This window comes from Tachyglossus aculeatus, chromosome 1, assembly GCF_015852505.1.
Source record: "Tachyglossus aculeatus isolate mTacAcu1 chromosome 1, mTacAcu1.pri, whole genome shotgun sequence".
Lineage (NCBI taxonomy): Eukaryota > Metazoa > Chordata > Mammalia > Monotremata > Tachyglossidae > Tachyglossus > Tachyglossus aculeatus.
The window spans coordinates 60399738-60419474 of NC_052066.1; the positions used below are offsets into that span (position 1 = coordinate 60399738).

A 19737-nucleotide genomic window follows, 5' to 3' on the forward strand; every position below is an offset into this window, starting at 1 on the left:
TATCAGTGTGGAGGTGGTAGCTGAAGCTGTAGAAGTGGATCAATTCCCCAGCTGAAGTAATGGGGACTAGAAGAGTATCCAGAACTGAACCATGGGGAACCCCCAGGTTAGAAGAAAAGTCTGAGAACGAACAGGCAGAGCGATGGGAGGAGAGCTAGAAGAAGACAGTGTCAGTGAAGCCAAGGCTGGAAAATGTCTCCAAGAGAAAATGGACATTCATAGTGTCGAAGGCAGCTGCGAGGTCTAGGAGGATTATGACGGAGTAGATGCCATTAGATTTGGCAAGGTGGAGGTCACAGTTGACTTTGGAGAGAGCAGTCTCAGTGGAGTGGAAGGGATGGATACCTGATTACAGGGGGTGGAGGAGGGAGTCAGAGAGGAAGTAGAGGCAGTGGGAGTACACTCAATCAAGAATTTTGGAAAGAAATGGTAGGATGGAGATGGGGTGATAGATAGTTGGAGTATTGCAGCAAATCATCCATCCCATCATTTTTTAGCATAATTTTTTCTAATATGCATATATTAATGTAGAATTCACCCATGTCATATATTTAGAAAAACTGTTTTGATGACATTACACAGTCAAGGAAGCCTGCCATAAAGAGAATTCAGTAAAACCTGTTACATTAATCTGAAAGAACCCATAAAATCAACTCCTCATGCCTGGAAGGTAAGAGGATTGCTTACCTGCCATCCATTTACCAAACTGTAAGAGATCACTTAAAGGTGCCATGTTGAAACCAAAACCTGTGACTCAAGATGTTCGTGCTTTATTAAAAGTTACCACTTTTCCACATTTCACGAATAACCTGCACCAACTCAGATAACCTCCTCTTATGGAAAAAACAGATGCCCTTGAAATATTTATGACAATGCCATTTGTGCAGAGAAATCCGGAAGGCATACCTGTGGTTTCTCTATTCCTGAAAGAATGTCTTGAACCCTTTTTGCCTCTGAGTCATATTCTGCAGAACAAAAGAGAAAAAGTGATTTATTACCATTAGATGGCAATCATGTCCTCAAATTCCTCATTTCCTCTCATGACATTTATTGAGAAGACCATGGCACTTCTTTTCCAACAACAGAGTAGACAACCTGTAAACCAGTTTATTATTCTGAATCGAAAACCCCAAATAACATATTCAGTCTAGGATGGAGTAATACAATATGGAGGAAAAGAAAGGGAGACTGAAGCAATTGAGGAACACATGAACTGCAGCTACACAACTGGTAGCCACCTGCTAACTAGAATCACTGGCTAGATGTCAGAGTTCTAAGAATCTACTATGCCAGAGGCGCCATTGTTTTTCACCACTTGCCTGCTGTAGCCTAATCCAGGGTTAGAACTGAAATAACTTTTCCACCTCATTCAGTGAGGTTGGCCTTCTGTCTTTCTGCAATGTTGCAAAGCTACGGCTACAGAAAGAGGCTACGTACATATTACCGAGTGGAGGGAGATTTGCCACGTGTTTGAATTAAAAAGAGTTTCTGAAGGGGAAAAAAAAGATTGGTCATAATTGGGTAAAATGATTATCAAGGTCACATTAATAACTTGTCCATAGTTGGTAGAAACCTCAGAATTTTTGGATCTGCAGTTAAACACCAAGGCACTAAATGCAGCAAGTAGAAGATTATAAAAGCACTCAGTTTACTGGTCAATGCCTTGCTGGTATTCTTCCTTGACAAACATAATGAATATCCCACTCGTGGATACGCAAAATTAGAGAAATCCGTCTAGAAAAGATAAAAGTCTACTGGAACAACAAGAAGGATTCCAAACAAGCACTATCCCAGAGCACGTTAGGGGAAGTTAACCTTCCCCTGTTTGATAGAACAGATAGAGTTTTCTTTTGGAAAAAAACAGAGGCCCATTAAACAATACTTTTAATCATATATATATATACTAGATAAGATGATAAAAAATATAAAAAAATCTGTAAAGTCACGCACCCTCAATAAATCCCAAACCTTGATCAGAAAATACATCTCTGGAAACAAAAGTCTGATTAAGCTCATTTTGAAAAGCATGACCTTCAGAAATTAAATTCCTGACCTGACCTTTCCAATAGTTGACTGGACTTTTCCTCACAATTCTCTTATATTTTCCTGGATCATGCCAGAATTCTGTGCTTACTTATTTCTCTTTTACAGCCCATAACAGCTGGATAAAACCCCACAAAAACTCCAGTGAGCAACGGCTCCCTCCAAAATCTATCTGATCTCTACTGAAGGGATAACAGTTTCATATCAATGAAGTCTCTGAGTCTGAGAAGTCTTGGAGTTTTGATCATTCAAAAAGTGAAAAATGCCACATGAATGCCAAAGTACAGGATGCCTCTTTATTCCCGAGCTATAGCAACAACTGGTTGAACGTGAGGAAGATGTAATTCTGTTTTCAACAAATCAAATAAAACTCTTTTCTCCAAGTTACTAACAGGCATATTCTGAAACTGCCATTGAGTGACAACATAATACTATGCCACTAGACATGGCTTTAGAATGATTATATCACTCTGAATATTGTCTCCAGAAGCAGTGTTTGAATTACTCATGACTCAGAATACCTAAAATGTTGAATTTTCTTCTCTAGCCACTGTTTAGTAAGCATTGTGCCAGTGCCAGAATAAAAGATAGAAATAAACTTCAAAGCTTAATCAAATTTGGTTCTCCCTTGTGCAAAATGAAAGCACTATGCAAAATCATCTCAGTGTTTTCCTTGGATTACAAGTGCTAATTTAATGAGTTCATTTCTCATCCCCCTTCCGACCCCTTGGCCACATCCTAGCACTAGCCTGGAACTCTCTTCTTCATATCTGACAGATGATCACTCTTTCCAACCTCAAAGCCACATCTCCTCCAAGAAGCCTTCCCTAAGTCCTCATTTCCCTTTCTCCCATTCCCTTCTTCACTGCCCTTACAAATTGGATTTGCACCCTTTGTTCATCCCACAACACTTATGTACATATCTGTGATTTATTTATATTAATGTCTGTCTCCCATCTAGACTGTAAGCTCATTGTGGGGAGGGTATGTGTCTACCAACTCTGTTATACTGCATTTTCCCAAGATGCTCAGTACAGTGTTCAGTACAATTAACAGATAATTCTCCTAAAATGCAGAGATAACATTCTTGATGAAGCCCTAGTTAAAGGAACCTCCTATCTTACACCCATCCCACCCTCTCTATGCTGCACATCCATGCACAATGCTTTCATGATATCAGATCTCGTATCATTTGGATATGTGCACTCTCAGAAAAACATTCCCTAATTCTACTGTTAAAGAAGCAGCATGGTCTAGTGGAAAGGGCATGGGCCTCAGAGTCACTGGATTCTAATCCTGGCTCTACCAGTTACCTGCTGTGTGACCTCAGGCAAGTCACTTAACTTCTTTGTGCCTCAGTTCCCTCATTTGCAAAAGGGAATTCCCAATACCCATTCTCCCTCTTACTTAGACTGTGAGGCACAATTGGGACCTGATTATCTTTTATCTACTCCTGTGCTTGGCATATAGCAAGTGCATAACAAATACCACAATTATTACTCTTCTCCTTATTGGGTTCCAATCCCACCTCTGCTACTTTCCCACTGAGTGACCTTGGGCAGGTTACTTCACCTCTTTTTGCCTCATCTGCAAAAGGGGATTAAATTTCAAGCCTCTTTAGACTGTGAGTTCCAAGTTGTAGAGGGATGATGTATGAGTTGACTATCTGGTATCTACCCTGGGGTTTAGGACAGAGTTTGGCACATAGTAAGCGTTTAGCAACCACCACAGTTTTCGTTATCCAAAATGTGGACTTAAATCACACAGAATGGACTAAACAGAAATCTTCTACCTAAATCTTAATCCTGGTTTATTAATTGCTCATCTTCACAAAGACCAATGGAAACTACAGGTGTCGCTGGAAACCGATGGGTCTGTGACGTTGAGCACGGAAGGCCTGGAACTTGAATCAGATATATAATAGGGCCAAGAATTCAAGTTCAGAATCTACCCAACTTCCACAGTTGGTACACAAAAATTGAGTTCCAACAATACTTTACTCGTGAAAGAAGACTTTGGAGCTTTCTACCAATTCTGTCATTGTACTCTCCCAAGTGCTTAGTACAATGCTCTGCCAATGGTAAGTGTTCAGTAAATGCAATCGATTGATTAATTAAGTTTGGCTTAGTGTAATTGTCTGGAAGCACATATGACAATCTGTCTCTTCACGCACCAACTTTCATGCCAATTTCAAAATAAGGCTTTAATTTCAGCAGTTTCCATTATCAACTGCAAAGACAACATAGCATTGCAATGACAGGCACATGCAAACATCTGGTACATTAATAACAATATTGTATGATGTCTCTCTTGGCAGCAGAGGGCTAAGACAATGCGAAAAGTAATGAAATTACCCTTTTATTGTCAGGAATGGTTTTCTCCACAACTAGGACATAACTGTTTCACAAGAATTCCCAGCCCTTTAACAAACCTCTCCCTTCTGTGTTATCTAAGCACTTGGATTTTTTTTTTGTAAAAAATGGTACTTATTAAGCATTTACTATGTGTCAGGCTCTGTTCTAAGAGTTGGGTTAGATACAACATAATTACAATTGACACAGTCCATGTCCACATTTTACAGATGAGGGCAGACAAGTGGTGGGGCCAAGATTAGAACCCAGGTCCTCTGACTCCAAGGCCTGTGCTCCTTGCCACTAAGCCACAACACTTCATTCTGCACTTCTGGGCACTTGGTATTCCCCTCCACCCTCATATTAACGCTCAATTGGAAGTTGCCGTTAAGGAGCGGGTGGACTGGGACTACTTTACCCAGCCCAGTACCAGCAGCATGGCCCAGTAGAAAGTGCATGGGCCTCAGAGTCAGAGGACCTGGGTTCTAATCCCGGCTCTGCCACTTGTCTGCTGTGTCACCTTGGGCAAGTCACTTCACTTCTCTATGGCTCAGTTCCCTCATCTGCAGAATGGGGATTCAATACCCACTCTCCCTCCTACTTAGACTGTGAGCCCTATGTGAGACAGGGACTGTCTCTGGGCTGATAATAATAATAATGGCATTTATTAAGTGCTTATGTGCAAAGCACTGTTCTAAGCACTGATTATCATGTATCTTCCCTTGAAACTAATAATAATAATGATAATTGTGATATTTGTTAAGCACTTACTATGTGTCAGGCACTGTACTAAGTGCTGGGGTAGACACAAGCTAATGGGGTTGGACACAGTCCATGTTTCACATGGGGCTCACAGTTTCAATCTGTAACAGAGGAACAGAGAAGTGAAGTGACTTGTCTCAGCTCACACAGCAGCCAAGTTGGGATTAAAACCCATGTCCTTCTGACTCAAAGGCCCATGCTCTATCCACTACGCCAGTACTTAACAAATATCACAATTATTATTATTATCATATAAGCACTCAATAAATACGACTGACTGAATGAATGAATTTAGTTCCCCTTCAGACCAGCAGGGGATGGAGGATGGGAAAGTCCAAAATACACTTGGTCCATCAGGTGGGTGTGCTAATGCCAGTTTCTCTGAGACTGGCTCAGGGACTAAAATAACTGTGGGCACATGAGCCCAAAATGCCAGGCTTATACCTATGTCATAATACCCTACTGATATTACTTTAGTTGGTAACATTAGGTTGGACCCTTTCAGATTCAGACCCAAAATATAATTTTCCACATGTAAAACACTTTCTGAAAGTATCCCTGATCCAGGGAGACATGACCTAATAAGAAAAATAATAGTAATACTTTGAATCCATGGAACACTTGAATTATTCCAGTGAACTTTCACATCAATGATCTTCCTGGCTATCTCATATTTCACAGTGTATGGGTTAATTGGGTAAGCAAGAAACAGCCTCTCTCAACTCTGTGCTGAGGCACTTGAAATGTCTCTTGGAAATAATGCCAGAACTCATAATCCGAAAATGATAACCAGATCAAGGGGAAACTCCAATTCCTTGGTCAGTAGAATCCTCTGAACTTCACTCTAGAAAATCCAAATGGTACCCAGTTTTAGAAAGCCTCCTCAGAGAACCTACTACTACTGATCAAACAATAAAAGTTATTGAGGGTTCAGCCTTTGTGAGCCCTGCACTTGGTGCTTGGGTAGACATGATCCCCAAATTAAATACAGGGTAGGGGGAAGCAGGCCAGCATAAAGATATGTCTGTAAGTGCTGTGGGGAAAGAGAAGTTGAGGAAGGTGTTAAAAGACTTCTTTCATTCATTCAATCATATTTTTTAAGCGCTTGCTGTGTGCAGAGCACTGTAAAATACTTCAATCATTTTTTAATCAATCAATCAATCAATCGTATTTATTGAGCACTTACTATGTGCAGAGCACTGTACTAAGCGCTTGGGAAGTACAAATTGGCATCACATAGAGGCAGTCCCTACCCAACAGTGGGCTCACAGTCTAAAAGGGGGAGACAGAGAACAGAACCAAACATACCAACAAAATAAAATGAGTAGGATAGAAATGTACAAGCAAAATAAATAAATAAATAAATAAATAAATAGAGTAATAAATATGTACAACCATATATACATATATACAGGTGCTGTGGGGAAGGGAAGGAGGTAAGACGGGGGATGGAGAGGGGGACGAGGGGGAGAGGAAAGAACGGGCTCAGTCTGGGAAGGCCTCCTGGAGGAGGTGAGCTCTCAGCAGGGCCTTGAAGGGAGGAAGAGAGCTAGCTTGGCGGATGGGCAGAGGGAGGGCATTCCAGGCCCGGGGGATGACGTGGGCCGGGGGTCGATGGTGGGACAGGCGAGAGCGAGGTACAGTGAGGAGATTAGTGGGGGAGGAGCGGAGGGTGCGGGCTGGGCTGGAGAAGGAGAGAAGGGAGGTGAGGTAGGAGGGGGCGAGGTGATGGAGAGCCTTGAAGCCCAGGGTGAGGAGTTTCTGCCTGATGCGCAGATTGATCAGTAGCCATTGGAGGTTTTTGAGGAGGGGAGCAATATGTCCAGAGCGTTTCTGGACAAAGATAATCCGGGCAGCAGCATGAAGTATGGATTGAAGTGGAGAGAGACACGAGGATGGGAGATCAGAGAGAAGGCTAGTGCAGTAGTCCAGACGGGATAGGATGAGAGCTTGAATTGGCAGGGTAGCGGTTTGGATGGAGAGGAAAGGGCGGATCTTGGCAATGTTGCGGAGCTGAGACTGGCAGGTTTTGGTGACGGCTTGGATGTGAGGGGTGAATGAGAGAGCGGAGTCGAGGATGACACCAAGGTTGCGGGCTTGTGAGACGGGAAGGATGGTAGTGCCGTCAACAGAGATGGGAAAGTCAGGGAGAGGACAAGGTTTGGGAGGGAAGACAAGGAGCTCAGTCTTCGACATGTTGAACTTTAGGTGGCGGGCGAACATCCAGATGGAGATGTCCTGAAGGCAGGAGGAGATGCGAGCCTGGAGGGAGGGGGAGAGAGCAGGGGCAGAGATGGAGATCTGGGTGTCATCAGCGTAGAGATGATAGTTGAAGCCGTGGGAGCGAATGAGGTCACCAAGGGAGTGAGTGTAGATTGAGAACAGAAGGGGACCAAGCACTGAACCTTGGGGAACCCCCACAGTAAGAGGATGGGAGGGGGAGGAGGAGCCTGCAAAAGAGACTGAGAAAGAACGACCGGAGAGATAAGAGGAGAACCAGGAGAGGACGGAGTCTGTGAAGCCAAGGTCAGATAACGTGTTGAGGAGAAGGGGGTGGTCCACAGTGTCAAAGGCAGCTGAGAGGTCGAGGAGGATTAGGACAGAGTATGAGCCATTGGATTTGGCAAGCAGGAGGTCATTGGTGACCTTTGAGAGCGCAGTTTCCGTGGAATGAAGGGGACGGAAGCCAGACTGGAGGGGGTCGAGGAGAGAGTTGTTGTTAAGGAATTCTAGGCAGCGCGTGTAGACAACTCGTTCAAGGAGTTTGGAAAGGAATGGTAAGAGGGATATGGGACGATAACTAGAAGGTGAGGTGGGGTCAAGAGAGGGTTTTTTTAGGATGGGAGAGACATGGGCATGTTTGAAGGCAGAGGGGAAGGAACCAGTGGAGAGTGAGCGGTTGAAGATGGAAGTTAAGGAGGGGAGAAGGGATGGAGCGAGAGATTTCATAAGATGAGAGGGAATGGGGTCAGAAGCACAGGTGGCCGGAGTAGCACTTGAGAGGAGGGAGGAGAGTTCCTCTGAGGATACCGCTGGGAAGGATGGGAGAGTAGCAGAGAGTGTTGAGAGCCGGGGGGTTGGAGAAAGGGGGGAAGAGACTTTGGGGAGGTCGGACCTGATGGATTTAATTTTGTTAATGAAGTAGGAGGCCAGATCGTTGGGGGTGAGGGAAGGAGGAGGGGGAGGAACCGGGGGCCTGAGAAGGGAGCTGAGTGTACGGAAGAGCTGGCGGGGGTGATGGGCATGGGTGTCAATAAGGGAGGAGAAATAGTTTTGTCTGGCAGAAGAGAGGGCTGAGTTAAGGCAGGAAAGGATAAACTTGAAGTGAACGAGGTTGGCATGGTGTTTAGACTTTCACCAGCAGCGTTCGGCAGCTCGAGCATAAGAGCGAAGGAGGTGGACAGTGGCAGTGATCCAGGGCTGTGGGTTAGTGGTGCGAGAGCGGCGAAGGGAAAGGGGAGCGAGCGAGTCTAGCTGAGTAGAAAGGGTAGAGTTGAGAGCAGTAATCTGATCATCAAGACTGGGTAGAGAGGAGAGGGCGGCAAGGTGGGGTGTGAGGCGCTCCGAAAGATGGGTGGGGTCCAGAGAGCGGAGATCTCTGTAAGGGAGTAATATGGATTTACAGGGGAAAGGAGTGTGAGTGAGGAGGCAGGTGAGAAGATTATGATCAGAGAGAGGGATCACAGAGTTGGTGAGGGTGGACACAGTGCAGCGGTAGGAGATGATGAGGTCGAGGGTATGACCAAGTTGGTGAGTGGGTGAGGTGGGGTGGAGGAAGAGGTTGGCAGCGTCAAGGAGAGATAGAAGGCGGGCGGCAGAGGAGTCGTTAGGGATATCCATGTGGATATTGAAGTCTCCGAGGATCAGAGTGGGCATGGAGAAGGAGAGAAGGAATGTGAGGAAGGGGTCAAAGTCGTTAAAAAAGTTGGAAGTGGGGCCCGGAGGGCAGTAGATGACGGCTACAAGAATCTGGAGGGGGTGGTAGAGGCGAATAATGTGGGCTTCAAAGGAAGGGAAGGAAAGGGAAGGGGGAGGAGGGATAGTGCGAAAGCGACATTGGGGGGCGAGAAGGAAACCGACACCTCCTCCTTTTCCAGTGAGTCTGGGGGAGTGGGAGAAGAAGAGGCCTGCACTGCAGAGAGCAGCAGAAGAGACCGTGTCGTCCGGCGACAGCCATGTTTCAGTTAGGGCGAGGAGGAGTAGAGAACTGGAAAGGAAAAGGTCCAGGATGAAAGGGATCTTACTTAAAACGGAGCGGGGGTTCCAGAGGCCACACTTGGCATCAGCTGTCGAGGGAGGGGGAAGGGTGCGAGGGGTGGGGAGGGTTTGGATTGGGATGAGTTGGCGGGGGCCTGGGCGGGGAGAGTGGGAAGGGGGGTGGCGATGGGAAAGGAGAACTGGGATGGGGTGGGGGCAGGGAGAAGGGGGGGGGGGGCCCGGGAGGGAGAAGCGGAGGACCTGCGCTGGTACAGAGGAATCCTTGGTAGGGGTTGAGGGGGAGCGGTCTTGGTGGGTGAGAGGAAGGGAAACAGCTGGGTGGGAGAGGGGAAGGGGAAGGTGAGGAATGGGAATGGCAGTTGGGAGCAAGGGAACTGAAAGTTCATGGTGAGGTCAGCAGGGCGAGTGACAGTACCGCGGGGGGGGGGGGGGTTAACAATTGAGATGCAGAAGCAATAAAACAGTAGCAATGATAAAAGTACTGTACTAAGGACTCAGTACTGTTGTATTCAGTACTTGTATTGTACTGAATTGTACTGTATTGTACTCAGGAAAGTACAATACAACAATAAATGAATAGGGGGGAAGTAAGTGAATAGGTGAGGAAGTAGGGAGGAAAAGAAGGTGGAGAGAGGAAAGTTTAGTCATGAAAGGCTTCCTGGAGGTGTGAATTTAGTACAGCTTTGAAGATGTGAGAGAGAAGTGGTCTATCACAATGTACCTACCAAAACAGAAAAGCACTTATCCAGATGTTCATTAATCAAATGATCATTATCCCTCTAGATTGTTAACTCCTTATGGGGCAGCAACATGCTTACCTACTCTCCCAAGTACTTAGTATAGTGTTCTGCACAGAGTAAGTGCTCAACAGATATCACTGATTGATTATCCACATGACTATTAATTTTCATAATTGTAATAAGTTTAATTAAATAAAATTGGGACACAACTATCCTTCAGAGTCAAACTCGATTGCATTCCTAGACCAAATATTTACATTATTTGAATGAGCCTTGATATAAATTAATTTGCCTGAACAGCACTTGAAAATTTCATTTTGCAGCTGCTAAATAGTGACACTTCCCTAGAAGCAATTCCTCTTCATTAGTAATGTCATAAGGCGAGGGAGAATAAAATATACGGGGCTCCTGATTAGTAGCCTGTTTCTCTTCCTGCACCCACTGTTAAGACATTGCTTTTGTAACAAAGAAAAGGTCAAACACAGAACACAAAGTTGCACCCTTGCAGAACGAACTATTCACATACAGTGAAAAAGTTTAACTTTGTCCAAATAACTTCACTCCAAAATGAGCTACAGGTTCAGATTGTTTGAAAGCATAGTAAACCCTAAACTAATTAAGGTAGCCCCTTTCATAAATACATTTAGTGTGCCTTGGTTTGTTCTGCATTTTTCCTTCTTAGAAAAGGAAGGAGTCCAAGTAGACACTTAGCTTTTGGCTATAGAATGTATTTACTGTTTCAAAAGACCCTCCATTCCAATGGAATGACATCAACACTAATTCTTTGCAAACCTTATGTCTAGTTCTCAAGCACAGTGCTACACTTGCAAATATGCCAGTCAAAACACAGAAAGCTTTTTTTTTTTGGATTTTTCTTTCCTGATTTGCCAGGGAGATGAGTAGCTAACATAAAAAAGATCTTTCTTTTTACACAATCACATGTCCTTCAGCTAGAAAAAAGCCTGAAATTTTTTGCTCTGCTAATTTCCAAGATTAGGAAAAGCATTAAGAGTCATAGGAAATATTTACATAATCCGCGATGAACAAATATGGCTGCTGTTTTGTCAGCAACTCCTAGGGAAAAAAAGGGAAGACTATAGTTATGTGGAAAAAAAGAACAAAATGAAGCTCAGCAGGAGAGAATTTGTCTTTTAAAGCAAAAGAACAAAAGATGGATATAAAAATTAAGTATCTGCCAAGAATGTCCACTTCATAATTACGACAGTGTTTTTAATAAACATATTAATGATGCCTGCTGTATAAAGAATTAGGGGAAAAGTGTTTACTGAAAGGAAAATGTAGATAATGCTGACTATATAAGCATTCCAGAAATATTAGTTAGAATTGATCCACTGCTAAAAGTGCCCAGAAAAAGACTGGGCAGCTTAACTGGTCAACGACAAAGAATTTCAAATATTGAAATTTATTTAAGTACAGCACTGGCCAACTTCATGATGAATACCAGACTGCCTGAAGGAGAAAATTTTACTCGAAGTCTTTGATAGGTCAACATGTGTCTGTGTGGGACACTGCACGGAGAAAAATCATTCTGGATGCTCCTTTTTAATGAAAAATAGTTTTAGATTCTGTACACATTCTCAGGTATTAAGAAAGTACCAAAACAAGGACTGGATTCAATTTACAGTGGACCGTGTTGCTGGATGCAAGGGACAACCGGAGTTTATAAAGTGCACTAATGGGATCCTTCTTTTCCATGCTTTGTTGTGGGACCACAGCAGTTAGAACTGCCCTTACTTTGTAAATGAATCTTTTGAGGAAATTCCTGCTGCAAGCAGGCAGTCATTCTATCTGTCGACAAAAAGGACTTCTCGGTAAACAACTTTTCAAAACCCGAGGTATGGGAAGCACAGTAAAGAAGATCTTTCATCAGAGCTTTAATGGAGAAGGGAGAAATACATATGTCTCTTTATCCTTCCAGCCAAGTCCTTGGCTTACACTGGAGAGTTCCTTCCACAGGCATTCCCTTCCTCCTTCTTCCTGTTTCATCCTCCCCCATGCCCCACCACTAAAAACGGCTTTCAACCTGTGATGCCCAGAAATCCTGCTTGCCTGCACAGTAAGCGCCGTGTGCCTGCACATAGTAAGCATTCAATAAATACGACTGAATGAATGAATGTCTTCTACCCCTGAGGCAAAATCAAAAATGCCCAGAACCATGAGAGAGAATCTGGTGGTTTTTTCAGGAACGCCAAATGAACAGGGACAGAAAACCCACAGAAATGGTTGAAGTAGAAGTTAGATATACTAGTTTGGCAGACAAATCACACACCCATCCTCCTTCTCAGCACGTTTGAACTTTTATACTGGCTGGCTCAGCCCTCCTAAATGCCAAGTATAGCTCTGATTTCTGAGTCTTTCTACCATGATTAGGTAGCCAAAAGAATGAACCTCCAGGTGGGCTTACAAAAAAGTGGACAAGAAACATAAACAAAAATTTTTGAGAAGGAAGGGTTATATTCTGTATACACACACACACATGCTTGAGGACAACAACTGGGAGTCAGAAAGACCCAAGTTTAAATACCGGCACCGCCACTTGTCTGTTGTGTGACCTTGGGCAAATCACTGCACTTATCTGTGCCTCATTGGTAAAATGGGGATAAAGACTGTGAAACCCATGAGGGGACAGGGACTTTGTTCAACCAGAGAAGCTCATATGTACCCTGATTCCTAGTATAGTGCTGGATATATAGTAGGCGATTTACAAATACCATTAAAAAAATTCCAGAAGGAACCACCATCAGAGATCCTGGTTCTCAAGTCTTACTTGAAGTATCCTATTGCAAATTATATCTTCTCCCCTCCCTGCTATTCCAAATACACCTGGTTTCAGTATTGAGAAAGCAGAGGTAGCCTCTAATGAAAAATACCTCCCAAACAAGGATACTCCTCGCACATATTAACTTAACCCCTTCCCCTTATCTTACATGACTTTTCCAGTTGAACCAATTCAAAATCATTTGTCTTGTCTCATGCCATCAAGTCATTTCTGACCCATAACAGACTCCATGGACACAGCTCTCCCAGAATGGCCCAAATCCATCTGCAATCGTTCTGGTAATGTAGCCATCGAGTTTTCTACCCTTCCCCAAAACTCCCCACCCTGGGACTTGCATGCACTGTAGCCCCTGAAATTAGATCAGCAAGGTTCCGTTTGTGGATCAGGAACATAGTTATTCTGAGCTGCTTTAATTTTCAGTTACTTTTTCCTCCGCCCTCCTCCAGTCAGCTGTCTCTGAAGTCATAAAAATCACTTTTGAATCTCTGTCCAATCAGTTTCTTTCCCGTTCTTTTGATACTACATTACTCCAATTTTCTGTCACAGGCATTTTCTAATTTGCTTGGTAGCCGCCCACAAGTACTTTGCTCAGTAACCGTTTGGTATTTCTCTTGTGTGTACTCCGCTTGCTGAATGGATTGTACGTTTGCCACTACAAACCTCTTGCTGTTTAAACCTGTAACAGACTGTCCTAAATTTCTAAATATTTCAAGGCAACTACAATCTACAATTAATGATTTTCAGTTCACTTCAGTACCAGTAGAAGCTAAGCTCTCTGAGGATAGGGAGTGTGTCCACTAACTCTACTGCACTGTAGTCCCCTGAGCACTTAGTCCACTCCTCTGCACACGGTAAATGCTAAATAAGTGGCAATGACTGACTGTTACAGTGTCATGTGTCAAAGCTGAGAGAGAAATAATTACCATAACAGTTCTAACAGTTCTATGCCACATTACCCAGCTGTTAGTTTCAGCATCAGAAGACTTGAGTTCCAGTTTGGGCTACACAAATCAATAACTGGCATTTTATTGAGCACCCTCAGTGTGCAGAGCACTGTATTAAGTGCTAATCAAGGAGTGTCTGCTAGGCTACCAATCAATGGCATTTACTGGCTGTCTACTGTGTGCAGAGGCCTTGGCAGGGTACCAGAGTGTTAGAATCAATTATCAGTGATATTTATTGAGAGCTTACCATGTGCAGAGCACTGTACTAAGTGCTTGGAGGAGTACAATACAACAAAGTTGGTAGACACATTCCCTTCCCACAATGAGCATACAGTCTAGATGGGGAAGAAGACTTGATCCCTGCCTTCAAAGGAGTTTAGCCAGGAACATCATCCATCCTCATATCAGACACACAATTACTTTCCCCACTTCCAAAGCTTTATTGAAGGCACATCTCCTCCAAGAGGCCATCCCTGATTAAGCCCTCCTTTCCTCTTCTCCCACTCCCTTCTGTGTCAGCCTTAATTCATCCATGTCCCCAGGCCCGCAGCACTTATGTACACATCTGTAATGTATTTATATTAATGCCTGTCTCTCCACAGACTGTAAACTCACTGTGGGCAGAGAATGTGTCTTTTTATTGTTACACTGTATTCTTCCAAGAGCTTAGTATAGTGCCCTGCACAGAGTAAGCACTCAATAAGTATAACTGACTGACTCAGAGTATATAAGATATGGCCATAAGTGTTGTGGTGGTTGTGGGCCCTCAAGTGCTTAAGCGATACTAGCAATGATGATGGTTTTAGACCAAAGAAAAACACTGGCCATTCTGAGAGGAGGACTGGAACTTTAGGAACCCAGAAAACAGCTAGCTAACATAAGCTAGAAAGGCCCCAATGGCCACCTAGGCAACCACTGACACCACATTAAGTCACTGTGGCCGTAGTTGGGTCCGGCATGTTAGAAACCTTTGCTTGCAATCTGCGACATGCCACAGCCCTGCCTGCCAGCTAACTCAGTGCCCTCCATACTCCTGCAGGAACATCACACCAGAGAGAAAAATCTCAGAAACAAGGTGTTGTGGGGAGAGCATGGGCCTGGGGGTCAGAAAGTCATGGGTTCATTTACTGATTCACTCATTCAATTGTATTTAATGAGTGCTTACTGTGTACAGAACACTGTACTAAGCACTTGGAAAGTACAATTCAGCAATAGAGACAATCCCTACCCGACAATGGGCTCACAGTCTAGAAGCAGGGAGACATACAACAAAACAAAACAAGTAGACAGGCATCAATAGCTTCAATATAAACACATAGAATTATAGACATATACCCATCATTAAAAAAATAACTAGAATAATAAATATGTGCATGTATATACAAGTGCTGTGGAGTGGGGGGGTAGAGCAGACAGAGGGAGTAGAGAATGAGGCACAGAGAGGAGGTTAGCGGCAGTGGAGTGGAGTGTGTGGGCTGGGTTGTAGAAGGAGAGAAGGAAGGTGAGGTAGGAGGGGGCAAAGTGGTGGAGAGCTTTGAAGCCAACAGTGAGGAGTTTTTGCTTCCTGTGAACGTTGATAGGGGGGTGACATGCCCGGGGCATTTCTGTGGAAATATAATCCGGGCAGCAGAGTGAAGCATAGACTGAACTGGGGAGAGACAGGAGATTGGGAGATCGGGGAGAGACAGGAGATTGGGAGATCAGAGCAGATGTTGGGAAGGAAGAACTAATAAGGCCAGCTCGATTACTTGTCTGCTGTGTAGCCTTGGGAAAGTCACTTCACTTCCCTGTGCCTCAGTTACCTAATCTATAAAATGGGCATTAAGATTGTGAGCTCCATGTGGGACGGGGGGATGAATAAAGGGAGCAAGTCTAGGTGATGCAGAATGGAGTAATAATAATAATAATGATGATGATGGTATTTGTTAAGTGCTTACTATTTGCAGAGCACTGTTCTAAGCACTGGGGAGGTTACAAGGTGATCAGATTGTCCCACAGGGGGCTCACAGTTTTAATCCCCATTTTACAGATGAGGTAACTGAGGCACAGAGAAGTTAAGTGACTTGCCCAAAGTCACACAGCTGACAGTTGGCGGAAATGGGATTTGAACCCATGACCTCTGACTTCCAGGCCCGTGTTCTTTCCACGAGGCCAAACTGCTTCAAATCAAATTAAAAATATTAATGGCAACAGTTTCAACAGTTTTGCTCATGTAACCATATTTACTGTACTATTCTTGCTGTTTTAAATATATTTATATGCTCTAGTCACATTTACTGGCTACTAGGACATATTACTACATTATTTCCTACAGGAAACCTAACTTGGTTTAGCACTTCTTTGCGTAACACTCTATTTAAGGAATCATTATTAAAAGCTGCAACAAGGTTATAGCTGTATCTGTTTTCTAATGAAATTGGAAAAGCAATGATAGGAGATGCTGTCCATGAGTCTAACATACACAAGGCAGCTAAACTCATTAAGTTACGATCAAAGAGATAGGTCGGGAGACATTTTAGGCATAGAATTTCACAAACTCCAGCATTTCTTTCCATACATTGGGTATTTTTACACTAGATCACATTAATATCTCTCTGCCAACCAATTGCTCCTACTGTCTCATCCTTCGCCCCAGAAACTAACACAACTTTTCCTGGGCAAGTTATTTCATTAGCATATTTTTACATAAGTATCCTATAAAAAGAAAAAAAATGCACTTTTTCTCAGAACATATTCTACCTATTGTAAGGTGCAGAGCCCTCCTACATTTAATCTGTACTAAAATCTGCTTTTGTTTGTACTTTTAGGACAAATGCTATTTTGAAAATATCCCTGCCAGTATCCAATTGCTGGGTAGTTGAAAGAGCAGAGCTCTGAAAATCAGGAGCCATGGGTTTTAATCCCAGCTCTGCATGTAGCTGTCCCAATGAACACATAATTGAGAGGTTGAGCATATGCTGCTCGGATCATCTTTGTGCAGAAACGCTCTGGGCATGTTACTCCCCTCCTCAAAAATCTCCAGTGGCTACCAGTCAACCTACGCACCAGGCAAAAACTCCTCACTCTCAGCTTCAAGGCTCTCCATCACCTCGCCCCCTCCTACCTCACCTCCCTTCTTTCTTTCTCCAGCCCAGCCCGCACCCTCCGCTCCTCTGCCGCTAACCTCCTCACTGTGCCTCGTTCTTGCCTGTCCCACCGTCGACCCCCAGCCCACATCCTCCCCCTGGCCTGGAATGCCCTTCCTCCGCACATCTGCCAAGCTAGTTCTCTTCCTCCCTTCAAAGCCCTACTGAGAGCTCACCTCCTCCAGGAGGCCTTCCCAGACTAAGCCCCCTCTTTCCTCTCCCCCTCCGCCCACCCTACCTCCTTCCCCTCCCCATAGCACCTGTATATTTGTTTGTACAGATTTGTTACTCTATTTTACTTGTACATATTTACTATTCTATTTATTTTGTTAATGATGTGCATCTAGCTTTACTTCTATTTATTCTGATGACTTGACACCTGTACACATGTTTTGTTTTGTTGCCTGTCTCCCCCTTCTAGACTGTGAGCCTGTTGTTGGATAGGGACCGTCTCTATATGTTGCCAACTTGTATCTCCCAAGCGCTTAGTACAGTGCTCTGCACACAGTAAGCGCTCAATAAATATGATTGAATGAATGAATATTGTGCGTGGCATAATGGATAGAGCAAGGACCTGAGAGTCAGAAGGACCTAGATTCTAATCCTGGCTCCGCCACTGCTGAATAATCTTGATTAACCTCACTCCACTTCTCTGTGCCTCAGTTACCTCATCTGTAAAATGGGGATTGAGAACGTGAGCCCCATGTGGAACAGGGACTGTGTCCAACCCAATTTCTTAGAATAATGCTTGACGTGTAGTAAACACTTAACAAATCCATCTTCAAATAACATCATTATCACTATCACTAAAATGATAGAAGTGGCATTTTATAAGCTCTCATTATGTGCCAAGAATTGTACAAAACATTTCCCACTACTTTGAGCCTAACCATCAACCTCACCCCAGCCAAATTTTAGCACATACAAGCTTATTTTCATCCTCTTATTTCTGCTCCATTCATTTTGACAATGTTGCAAATATTCAAATATTTTTAGGTTTGACTCCTCCATTAGAGAGTAAGCTCCTTGTGGGCAGAAAGCGTGTCACTTCATTAATCTGTACTTCCCAAGCTACTAGCAGAGTGCATAAACTCTCATCATTTGCCAAGCACTGTACCAAGCACAGGAGCAGATTGAACATAAGGAGATCTGACACATCCCCTTTCCCACATGGGGCTCACAATAATTCATCTGGGCAAGTTTCTGGTCCTGAAGTCTTAGATAAAGACTCAATGACTGTTTTTGTCAGGACACTCTGTGATCACTGTAGAATCTGGGAACTCCCTCCCAACAATTATCCATGTGGTAATAACAGAAATGACCTAGTGCATGTGTGTGGTGTCAGCCAAGATGTACAAACTACAATACAAAATCTCCTTAATGCCAGGTTCTTTAAGAACACAACCCCTGCACTCTAGAGCTATACACTGTAAGCTTCTTGTAGGCAGGGAACTCGTCTATCAACTCTCTTATACTGTACTCTCCCAAGCACTTTGGATAGTAAGAACTCAGAACTCAGTAAATACCATTGATGACAATGATGAAGTGCTTAGTTGACTGGATACTTCAAGGGCTCAGCCACTCAGAGAAAACAATGACCTCTCAATATGTCTTCCGGAAAGAGTAGTCTATAGACATTTTAGGGCTGGAAGCTCAACTTTTTCTTCCTGACCTTTATCCTAGATTGCCTTGCAACAATGAGAATCCTACTTCGGCTTCGGCTGTACGAATAAGCTACTCATTTTGGGTCTGGCACTCAGCCTCATTTCAGCTGGCTTCACTTTACAGTGAACAAACTCACACTGCAATGATGAGGATGAAGTATCTAGAGGCTCAGATCTGGGGCTTCGGCCTGAGAATGTGCACAGAGGAATTCATTATAGTGACAGCGGATTGCTCATGTACCATTTGCATTCACCCTTTTTAGAAGATACCTGTGTAAACTATATTCACAGAATGTCTGTTCTATACTTCAGGCCAAACCCAAATACTGCCACCCTTTAATGAGTATGATTCAAGGAGAAAGAAGCTCTGAGATCTCGACATAAAAACGAAAAACAAATCATATATCTTTTTGCCTAGAAAATTACAGCTCTCTGAGCGTAAGTTTATTTGAACTCCCGCCACAAACTTTAAGAAAGCAAAATATAGAAAACCATTTCCCACATTTTCTTCTTTGAATAACATTTTTGAATTTGAGGTTTTTTTCCCATTTTACTAGAAGGCTTGGGAAAAAAACAATGGATGAGTTTGTTGTTTCAGTCAATGGATTGCTGCTCAGTGAAGAAAAAACAGTAAAGAGAAAGACAAAATGAAAATAGGAGGCACTGATCACATTTGAAGAGGTTTGTGAAAACAATATTATCCATAGGTCCACGTAAGGCTCAAAGATCTAATGTTTTGACCCACAGTCTCTTCTACACTTAGTAATAGAAGTCAGTCAGTCTAGTCAATTGCAATTATTGAGCATTAACTATGTGCAGAGCACTGTACTAAGCTCTTGGAAGACTACAATGTAACAATAAACACACACAAGCCCTGTTCACAATGACAGAAGGAGAGCTAGACATTAATATGAATAAATAAAGTACAGATACATACAGAAATGCTGTGGGGCTGGGAGCAGGGTGATGACTAAAGACAGCTAGTCAGAGTGAAAGAGAAGGGAGTGGGAGAAGAGGAAAGGAGGGCTTAGTCAGGGAAGACCTCTTACACTAGTAGTAGTAGTAAAGTTTATTGAACTCCCCTGGTGCA

The 19737-nt window shown here is 43.5% G+C and overlaps 1 protein-coding gene across 2 annotated transcripts in view; it reads right to left on the reverse strand.

Moving 5' to 3' along the window:
• The window catches only part of FNDC3B (fibronectin type III domain containing 3B), a 423729-nt gene that overhangs the window by 134071 nt on the left and 269921 nt on the right, over positions 1-19737 (reverse strand). For both annotated transcript variants that reach the window (XM_038748752.1, XM_038748114.1), the window contains exon 7: positions 907-965. In XM_038748752.1, the coding sequence (XP_038604680.1) occupies positions 907-965 (59 nt within the window). The remainder of the gene's footprint in view (positions 1-906; positions 966-19737) is intronic.